Source organism: Hermetia illucens, chromosome 3 (genome assembly GCF_905115235.1).
Source record: "Hermetia illucens chromosome 3, iHerIll2.2.curated.20191125, whole genome shotgun sequence".
Lineage (NCBI taxonomy): Eukaryota > Metazoa > Arthropoda > Insecta > Diptera > Stratiomyidae > Hermetia > Hermetia illucens.
In genome coordinates, this window is record NC_051851.1 from 146,778,224 (window position 1) to 146,789,590 (window position 11,367).

The 11,367-nt window shown below is 43.1% G+C and overlaps 1 protein-coding gene across 1 annotated transcript; it reads left to right on the forward strand.

The window, feature by feature from the left end:
- The first annotated feature begins 71 nt into the window (after positions 1-71).
- Positions 72-8,547, forward strand: LOC119652227 (pescadillo homolog). Its single transcript, XM_038056184.1, has 5 exons — positions 72-197; positions 367-600; positions 6,800-7,898; positions 7,960-8,141; positions 8,201-8,547. The coding sequence occupies exons 1-5, from the start codon at positions 180-182 to the stop codon at positions 8,468-8,470; spliced, it is 1,803 nt and encodes a 600-aa protein (XP_037912112.1). The 5' UTR covers positions 72-179; the 3' UTR covers positions 8,471-8,547.
- Positions 8,548-11,367: the final 2,820 nt, after the last annotated feature.

An 11,367-nucleotide genomic window follows, 5' to 3' on the forward strand; every position in this document is an offset into this window, starting at 1 on the left:
TACAATCGTAGCCAATTGCAATGTTTATGTTTTCTCGTTTCTTTCCTCTCTCTCAAACTACTCTCACGTCGGTCCTTTCAAATCTGTCAATGAGACGTGCGTGCTTCGTGGTAGGCAACGTGCTCGGAAATTGACGTGAAACAGTTCCCCGTCTTGTTTTAATTATCAAATAAACAATCATGAGACGCCCTAAAAAGGTTTGTATTCGTTTAAGTATAATTTTATAATAGCTATTCAACGTGTCCTTAGAAATAAAACATATCCTCTACTATTCGCCTCGAATGAGGTTATGTTTATGCTCTAACTCGTTGAAGTTACCCCAAACGATCTGATTGTAAAATCCTTTTTTATTTGGTTATTTTACAGTATCAATCCGGAGAAGGAACCCAATATATCACCAGAAAGCAAGCATTACGAAAATTGCAATTGTCTCTAAATGATTTCCGCCGATTATGCATTGTTAAAGGGATCTATCCGCGTGAACCGAAACATCGAAGGCGAGCGCAGCGTGGATCCACTGATATAAAGATTTTATATCACACGAAAGACATCAAGTTTCTGCTTCATGAACCAATTGTGTGGACCCTTCGTGACTATAAGGTAAGTGGTGTAATTTTGAAAGAATGGTATAAATTTCGGAGCAAGATGCCGAAGTAATGTCTGTAACTCCATACCTGCCATGACCCCTTGTTTTTCTGTAATATGTACTCCAAACTGAATAGTCCAGTTTTAGGCAACACTGAAAGCCTCTATTTCCACAGAAGCTGGATAAATAAATAATCTACTTCGGTTCACCTGCCCCTTGTTTCGTTTTTCCACGAGAGTTGCCATTCATTTTATGAATATCGTCGTTCCTCAAGGGAAACCACCTCCTTTCAGTCCTTTCCTTTGCTCTTCTAGATGCTTTCGTTTCTCCTGCAAGGAGAGCGACGGAAGTCACATCTACATTATCATCACAACTGGCTCTGAGGCAATACGGAAGTCACTCGCGAGTCATTGCTAAGGGTACAGACCACGGAATTCCTATAGACACACTAAAGGGAATTATTTTAAAACGCTCTAGTTCGAAGAATTCTAAACATACCGTAATGCCACTTCCGCAGTATCTTGTTACAATTATTCCATTGTTTACTATATGATTTGAGAGAGGTTTGTTAAGAAAAGTGTCAGATTGAGTGCGAAAAAATTTAAAGTAAATAATCTTTTTATTTCTAATAATTAACTTATTCCCGGGCCTCTTCGGTTGGTCGTTTGCATAAGTTTGCCTTGCTGGTATCCCCGGAGCTTCTCAATTGGATTCGGGTTTGAACTCTTCCCTTGTAGGCCACTCCAATAACAATAACGTGGTGAGACTTGCGCTGATCAGCAAAGGCAAAGGCGATTCTGAAGTGCCGACTTCCTACCTCCCAATTTGTATGCTTGGGTAAATGCTCGAAAAGCTCATCAGATTTAGACTCGCTGAAGCGATATGCGCTACCGGAGACTTATTCCCACGGCAGTTCGGTTTTAGAGCAGGGAGATCCGCAGTTAATGCTGTCGTGGATGCCGTTCGTCGAGTGCCAAACTATCTCTTACGGATATTGAGGGACTATCGTTGGAGGGTCAGAGGATGGAGGTCACGTCGTGGGTAGCGCAGGGATCGATCCTAGGGCTGGTCCTCTAAGATGCTTCCTATGATAGTCTACTTAAACTCGACATGCCAGAAGAGTCGCGCCTGGTCGTTTATCTAGATGATGTCGCCGCGGTTGGTGCTGGACGCACTGTCGAACAGGCGAAAAGCAGACTTGGCATATTGATGCGACGAGCATGCGGATGGATCATGGTTTCAATCTTGCACTGGAAAAAGACGAAATAGTCATCCTGACTAAAACGAGAACTCCCACCCTGCATCCCATATTGTTCTGCGAGTCGATAATTGAGTCAAAACCGACGGTAAAGTACCTTGGACTGACTTGACTCAAAGATAAGCTTTCGGCCTTAAGTAGGCTAATAGCAAATATTGGGGGTCCTATGTCTAGCAGGCGACGTCTCCTCATGAGTTCAATGCAGTCTGTCCTGATTTACGGCGCTGACGCTCTTATCAAGGAGGTATATTGTAAGCCTCTCGCGCAAGTACAGAAACGGGGAGCTTTACGGGTGGCATGTGCTTACCGCATTGTCTCTGAACCGACCGTGATGATCCCCGTTGTCCTTCTTGCTAAGGAGCGTAAAGCCATATGCAAGTGCATCATCATTAGGTGTGTGCTTTTTCTTTTAAAACAATTGATTGATATAAAAAGATTGACTGACGGTTTCGTCCAGGGCAGAGGCAACTCATCAGACGCTGCCTCTCTTCTGCCCTGAGAAGCAGTGTGACCAAAAGTGGCGGCAGGTGGTCATTACTTCTTCTTCTTCTTTTTGTTCAGCCTTTGTCCTGTTCACAAGCGGGGTTGGTTCGTCGCGTTCGCCATTTGGCTCTATCGAATGCCTGATGTGGGTGCAATCTCGAGGCTTTTAAATCCCCATCCAGCATATCAAGCCACCGTTGTTTCGGCCGGCTTTTTGGTCGTTTACCATCAACTTTGATGTTCAGACCAATCTTGGCAAGTGAGTTCTCGTTATCACGAATTGGGTGACCATACCATCGAAGACGCCTCTCTCGCAATTTTTCCACGATCGGTGCAACTCCATGACTATCGCGGATATCCTCATTTCCAGGTTGCGTTAATGCGTGAAGGAATTTAATAACGCAGTTCTCCATTCGCTGATAACGTCGACCCGAAGTATTTAAATCGCTCAGTTCTGTGCAGATTACTGCCGCTGACATTGATTTTGCCTGTTTCACGGGGATCGGTCGTCAAAAATTCAGTTTTGTTTAGATTCAATCTGAGACCGTGTTGCATGAGGCGATCATTCCATTTTTGGACAAGTTGTTCGAGATCATTTTTGCTATTAGATGCTAGGAAAATATCATCTGCATAAAGCAGTGTGAGGGCGCTGGACGTTGGATATCCCGTGTGACGGTGTCCATAACAAGAACAAAGAGAAATGGTAAGAGGGCGCTTCCTTAATGAACACCAACAGAGACACGAGGCGGTTTTGATACCCTCGACATACTTCGAACTTTACGTTTCGGATCGTGGTAGAGCAATTAAACCCAGCCCTTGAGTTCTTCTGGCACTAAGTGTTATCGAAGAGCATAACAGATGAGTTCGTGTGGTACACGATCAAACACAGTCTCTAGACCAGAAATGCAATGTGAAGAGGGTGATGCTTCTCACGGGGTTTCGCCATGAGTAAGCGCCCAGCGTGTATCAGTAGTTCCCTGGTTCTTGACAAATCCGGCTTGATTCACGGTTATTTCACCGATTTCGCGAATACGACTGTCAATAATCTGTTCAAAAACCTTCACAGTATGGGATAGTAACCGGATCGGACGGTAATTTGAACATTCTGCTGGACTATCTTTCTTTTTCCATATTGAAACTGTGGTACTTACTTGCCAGTGAGATGGTGTTCTACCTTCCTCAATAACCCGATTAAGGAATTCACTGAGCCAAAGAATTAGGTCCCAGTTCTTCGCTTTCCAGAGCTCAGGTGCAATGTCGTCAGGTCCTACTATGTTCCCCGATTTCATTCGTTTTATTGGTTCTTCGAGTTCAGTTGCACTGACAGTTAAGTCCTTGAGGGTTTAACCTGTGCACCTGTCTTGACGACTTAACCCCACGGTCTTCTTAAGACACGGATTGATTTTGTGACCACAATCAGAGCACCGCTGAGACAGGCAACAACGGTACCAGTCTATACCGAGTGCATGGCTTAGCATTCATACTGGTGGATGCAAGACCTACCTAAATCTCTACCGAACTAAGGAGTACGGCACCCGTGTTGAAACGCAATACCACGCCGAGGTCCGAAGGTCTCTTCTCGCTTGGGCATAACCGCAACCCGCATGAAACTCTCACTAGGGGGCCTACCGCAAACAACCGAGCTGTACTTGCATACAACGGGAGTTCACCCGAAGTATGAGAGTCCAGGGGCTCTCCCGGTTCCCATGGTACCAGTATACCCCTGGTAAGGCTTCGTGACCAATTTGCCACTTCAGATGAGTCCCCGTGCAGACTCGGGTCTGATCGCCCTAATTAGGCCTTTAGAGCATTCGCCTACTGCATCACGGCCGGCAAACCAAAGTGAGTACAGCGTCTCCCGGTGCCACCACTATGGAGGTTCTCCTCGGCCACTTGGTTTTGGTTTGGCCGACATTTAATTCGATAAAAAATTCTAGGAATGCGAGAAGCATTTGGAGGATTTAAAATAGTTTTCTGCATATTTTTTCAACACACCGTAAACAAAGGCGTTTCTATCGCTGCATCTTCCCATCGACCCAACATCAATAGTGATAAACTGGTAGTCTGAATCAACAGTGGGTATCAGTACAAGGGAGAAAGCATTTTTGTAATTAAAAAATGAAGATTCAGTATTTGCTCGCTTTTTTATTAAAATATGTTTCCCATCAATTACCACTTTTCTTCAAAGCCATGAGCAATTGCCTCTCACTGTTCTTTTTTCGGTTCCGGCATATAAATTGGTTACATTTAGTCTCAAATAGCTTCTATCACTTGTTTTATAATATTCGATACTGTTCAGTCACTCCTACAGCTGTGACCGATACTTTTCTAGGCTTTCCTGATGCTAGGTACCTGCAACGTATACAATATAATCACAACACGTCTAGATACATGTGTGATGTGTAGATATATAATTAAGTTTGCAACATATAGTATTGAAGGAAGTCATTGCTGAGAGGCTAGGACAGCGAACTTGGAAGCCCTTTCCTCAAATCGAGCACAATTTTTATAATTTAATCGATTGCTTGTAATGGAAGATCTTCCTCTCGTAGTTAGGGTTCTAGTAAAAGCTTCTGCCTTCATAGCCCTGCGTAGCGCAACAATAGAACGTGAAACCAAAGTAACTACAAAATAATGCTATACGTCACTTCCTTATATTTTCTGAGGCTAAAGTAATTTGCGGAAAGTTAAGGCATTCAATTTCCATAAAGCAATAGGAATATCAACACCAGATGGGGTTTCTTCAGCCTTAAATGGCGAATAAACAGGGAGAACAGGGGAGTGTCCGGATAGCTGAGTGGCTAGAGCACAAGGCTATCGTACGGAAGGTCGCGGTTCAAATCTCAGCTAGGAATGAGTACCTGAGTCAAATCAGAGTAATAATCTCGGTCGAGCGCTATACTGATCACATCGCCTCCTACAGTGTACTGTAGTCTACCGTTACGATCTTGAATGAGGTGCTCTAACACACTTCAAGGCCCTGATCCAATTGATTGATTGATTGTTGCGCCAACGATTTTTATTAAACAGGGGGAAACAAATTTGGTCGACGAAAGTGACAAAGCGTAACAGAAAACGTGGTGGAAAAGGGGCCAGGGGAGCATGAAATGAATACCAAGAGATCTCTCCAGTTATTTCACCAGCTTCCTATACAGAACACCTGTAGTAGTATAATTCTCATCATCCTAGTTGCTCCAGAGATACATCACCAGACCTACAAAAAATAATGAAAATGAGTGACAAAGTTTCTGAGCTCCTGGTACGTAAATACAGTTAACTAGTACCGTTATTTGAAAACATTGATCTAGGACACTTAATTACGCTAGTCCTTGTTTTATTGAATTCAGTCATTGTTGTATTGCATGAGTCGATCATTTCACCTTTAAACAAGTTGCTCGACATCAGCTTTTTTGGACGGCCGGCGTGGGCAGAGTCACAGAATGATTTTGATATATCTATCACTTCGAAGTTTACACTTCGGATAACAGTAGAGCAATTTAACCCAGCTCCCGAGTTCATCTGACACTATTTTCTTTTGCAATACGTACCAACCGAATTTGCTTGGCATTCAGTCGAACACCTCTAGATCCAGGAATTTTGCTGCATGAATAACCACGCAGGGTGAATTGCGCCAGTAGCTCCACATATCGCGAATGCAGCTGTCAAGAGTACATACATTCTAAACTCTTCATCCGCATAAACCGTCATTTGTCATAGGGCGTTTTGTAAACATAAAAACGGTAACGGCTAAGTTTGAGCTGAAATCGTTACCATTTAATTTGCGTAGGTTTTTTTAAACATTTTGCCCATCGGGCCCAAAAAGGACATTGCAAGTTACAATATTGACGCCCTTAAGTGCATCGCATTTGCTGTTTGCCTTTAAGGCACAAACTCATGACCGACCTTCACTTTTAATATGTATTTTTCATTGGTGGTTTATATCTTGTGATTTTGCCTCGATATTGTACTCGTAATTCCATGATTTGTTATCAGTAATGATTTTTTCAATGAAGCTCAGAGGGAACAAAATTTCTCTTGTCGTTGCATCACTCTATTCTTCTCAGCTTTTGTATTTTCAAAAACATTTCTAAGAATCGTGTGCACAAATGAATTTGATAGCTATTCCAATATCCACTGCATCATTCGCACAGTGAATCGATGATCAAATGTACAAGCAGCTATACACGTTCAATGCTTTCTCCAATAAAAAAGGCACACGATCTTCCTGGTTCTGATTGTGGTCTCCAAATCAATCTGTATCCGAAGATTTGACGTTTTTGTTCGGTTCTTTATTGAAATTACTTTCGGGTTTCATAGGTACTTGGCCTTCCTAAGTCATCTCATTTCAGAAAACAAGCTTCAAATTATCATCTTTCCTTTAGTTTTAATTGCCTCTCCAACGACCTTTTAAAATTGGTCCGTAAATAAAGTGAGATAAATTAGAGTAAATAAACTGTAATTTTTCATTTCAGATATTTGCCCGAAAAACTGGTCGTGATCGTGCAATTCGAGATTTCAAAAATTTAAAGCGTCGGATCAACGCCTTCCCAGAGTTAAAAATCGATCACATCGTCAAAGAGCGCTACCCTACTTTCATTGATGCAATCAAAGACCTCGACGATTGCTTGACCCTCCTATTTCTATTCAGTACCTTCCCATCACTGAAGCTGATTCCGCGCTCCCAGTCAATTTTATGCCGCCGGCTAACAATTGAATTCCTTCATGCCATCATTGCAGGAAAATGCCTCCGGAAAGTGTTCATTTCGATCAAGGGGTATTATTTCCAAGCTGACATCAAAGGGCAAAAAGTCACGTGGATCGTGCCACATTATTATCCTTTCCAACCGCAATCTAAGTCCGAAGTTGATTTTAAGATTATGTCAATATTTGTGGAGTTCTATGCAATTATGTTGGGATTCGTGAACTTCAGGCTCTATCATTCGTTGAATCTGGTTTATCCACCACAATTCCCAGCTGGATTGATGCAAGACAGCGAGGAAACACTGAGCAATGAAAGTGCTTTTGTTTCGGATCGAATTGCAGCACTGAATGTTGATTTAATGAAATCTGGCGAATCTACTGTCGAGGAGGAAGAGGAAGATATTGACTTGGAGCTCCTGAATGATGAAAGCAATCCAGAAAAAATGCAAAAATTGCGTCAGGAGGCGATGGAAATTAAAAAATTGAAAACTCTCTTCAAAGGTTTGAAATTCTTCATAAGTCGAGAAGTTCCCCGCGAGCCGCTCGTTGTTATCATTCGGTCATTTGGCGGCAAAGTATCGTGGGATAAAACTATGTTCCCAGGTGCTACTTTCGACGAACACGACACCACGATTACACATCAAATTGTTGATAGACCAAGTCTCGAAGATAAACATATTTCAAGAGATTACGTGCAACCACAATGGGTATTCGATTCAGTGAATCAACGCACTCTGCTGCCGGTTAATAAATACTTTATTGGTGTTGTTTTACCCCCACATCTTTCACCATTCGTCGACCCTGATCGAGATACTTACATTCCGCCTGAAGAGAAAGCTTTACGAGATCCTTCATTAATTGAGACAAAAGGTTTGTATAGAATATGGTTGTGCTTGGAAATGGTTTTACATAGTTTCAATTTCATAAACAGAAGACAGTGATGTAGAGATATCTGACGAGGAAGAAGAGAAGAAGGAAGAAAATTTGGATGCTCAGTTGGAAAAGGCATACCAGGACGAGATCGCCGATGCATCTGCAGACGAAGCTGAGAAGCAGGAAAATAACGAGGAGGAAGAGGATACAAATGATCCTGAGAAAAAACGTCTTAAAGAGGTGGATACAATTAACTTCGTTAAATAATTAGTCATTTATATAATATTTTGATATTTCAGAAAAAGAAAATGGCTGTCGTTTCTGGAAAGCCACACAAAGAAAACAAACGTTTACAGCATAAAGCAGCAATCGAGGAGCACAAATTACAAGCTCGTATGGTTAAGCCACGACATCGAGGTCTATTTAGAAAGTTAATTCGCGATCAGCAAGTTAAGGAGAAGGAAGCGTGGCTATTGAAGAAGAAACGGAAGAACATTGAAGCATCTGAAAAAGAAGCTAGAAAGCAAAAGAAACGTGAAGAGCGACGCAAGATGTTGGGTAGAGCTTAGTTTTATTGTACGGTTGACTGGTTGTATATAGAATGTTATAAGTAAGGCGGAAATAAAATATTTTTACTTTAAAATTGGCACTTGAATTTCATCATTTTGCTTAACAACAATTTGGAAGTTAGAGGTCAGGCTTTCTAAGGCCATCCCGTCAACTCTTTTCAACAGCGAAGAAAGGCTATATATGAAATTGAACCAGCAATAATATACAGTGTTTAGAATTTCGGAACTGAGGGAAAAAGTGGTCATACCGTTTGCCGTGTTTCTACTCCAGAGTCAATTGAGCCTATTTATATGTAGGATTACAGCAAGCAAAACTGGATCAAATACAACAAAAGATGAAGGTGCAATCATCAAGAAGTAGGAGTGATTGTAAAGATGAACAGAAACCTGGTTTTCGTTCTGGGGGCTGCGAACGAGATTCGTCGACTCATATACGCCATCGGCGAGAGGGAATAGCAATAGCCTAATGCATATCATAAGTCCTAGTGTCGTAGGCGTCGATTACGAACTCTGGCCGGGCTGACCACACCTAATTCAAAAGAACTCTGCCGACCTTTCCACCACCAAGTCAAAAGTAGAATTGCGGTGCCCTTTATAACCCCGTGAAATCAAAAAGTCAAAGTTCTTTTATTAGATGATCGCTTTCCCCAGGTAATGCTGGGAGAATTTTTCGACATTTTAAATTTTGCCTAAAGCTGCCTTTGTAATCGTGATGGGTGATCTGAATGCCAAAATGGGATCTGACAGCACCTTGCTCGGACATGTAATGGGGAAACACGGTCTTAGCAACCGCAACGGTGATGGTGGAAGGTCCGTGGATTTCTGCACCTTCCATCACCTACCAATTAAGAGCACATTGTTCGGGAATAAAGTTGGCATAAGGTCAGCTGGGTTTTAAATGACCATCGCCGTAAGAACAATCAGATTGACCAGTTCGCGATCAGCAGTAGATTTAGGGAGTTACCTGCTGGATGTGCGTAACAAGAGAGGCGCTGCCATAAGTCTCGAAAGGAATCACCATCTGGTAGTCGCTTACGTTCGCTTGCGTGTTGCGTGTGTCATTTCCCACAGGGTTGCAGAGCATCGATCACAAATTCCACATCGACCCATGTGTCGCTCGACTGTGGGAGAGCTACCTTGCTGATCGAACGGCAGATATACTGAGTAACCGCCTAAGAATATCGATGAGCATTGGGCTGCCATCAAAAGTGCTCTTCTCGGGTGCTAACAAGGTGTTGACCACGTCCCGCAGCGGCGACATAAGATCTGGCTCACTGCGGAACCGTAGAAGCACTTCGATGAACAGAAGGTGTTGAAGACTCTACTAACCGTTGCGAGCGATGGCAGGCGTGACGTGCTCGAATTCCGATACCCAGCGAAAACCCGAGAAGTTCAGCGTAGGGTAGGCCGTGACAAGGGAGAATTTGCTATAACGCTGGTTAGGTAAGCGGAAGATTTCCCAGTTCGCAATGATTTCAGGGATGTATATTGCATCACGAAAGAGCCTGCATCTTGTTGCTTGGTCGTCAACAGTCGACTTTTCATCCACGATAATGAACAACTGAAGAGGTGGAAAGAACACTTCACCATGGTTCTTAACCATATCAGATCCGCTGAAGTTTCTCTTCTTGTGGATGAAATAGCTAGTCACCGTAACATGCGGATACGGACTGTTTATCCAAGCAGAAGAGAAATCATTTCGGCCATCAATGTACTCAAACGGAGTAAAGCCGCTGGGCTTGACGGTCTCCCGTAGAGTGGTTTATCGCTATACTTGCAAACGAAGAAGTTGGTTGGCGCACAGGCCTGCCATTCATACGCATTGTGATCAGAAGACAGAGGTGGCAGTGGGTAGGTTACACTTTAAGGAGAGACGACAATTGCATTGCGACTACGCCATGAGGGGGAATCATCTCCCAAGATGACCAACAAGTGGTTCGCCCCAAGGACGCTTGGCGCAGAGCAGTAGAGGACGAGGGCGAGTGTCTCGAGAAGTCGTGGGAGAGTTGAAGCACATTTCAGGTAACAGCGAGCGATGGCGCGTAGGTGTGGTTGACGTGATACACCCCACCAAGGCGTGAATGGCAACCATATATATATGTATATAAGAGAGGCTTAAGCTGCCACAATTAATAATAATTTCAGTAATTTATACCACTTGACCAAAGAATTTACAGTCGGTCGCAATTCTTTCGATTGTTCCGTCAAGGACGTTAACGGTCGAATTCTCATTTGCGATGACGAACGGCCCAAGAGATGGAAAGGGCACTTCAGGGCCGCTCTCAACCATATACCATCCGGGGAAGTTCCAATTCTTATAGTTAAAATGGCTAGTTTTCGTAACATACGTAACATTCTACTACATTAGACGCTTCATCGAGAGCAATCTGATTTCTGCACTGGATCCTGCTGTTAGCATTTTGAGGATCACTATGGAATAGTGTGCAAAGCTCCGAATTTCACTTCACCTGCTCTTGAACGACTTGAACGCTTCGACAACATGAACAAGGAGGGTATCTAGAATACTCTACGTAGGAGCGGCATTCCAGGCAAACTAGCAGCCATTCTCAGAGGGCCAAAAACGGGACAGAATATCATGTGCTGCAGCGAAGTAATCTTAAGAATTTGAAACCTTCAGGCAACTTGTCTACATATCTTGGCAGCGTTGTTTCTGCTAATGGTCGGAACGTACTTACCGTCATCCGACGCTAAAGCCGCTTTGACTGTTTTGCTCAAAATCTGAACATGCAAACACATTAACGTTCACACTTTAAGGAAGTGTCATAGCTCTGCTGCTGATTATACCATGTCGAACAGTATGTGACTCCTCCTGGAAGAGGCTAAACCACATTTCAGTATACCGAGAGCGGCGCGTGGGTAGTTCTATTCTATGTTCC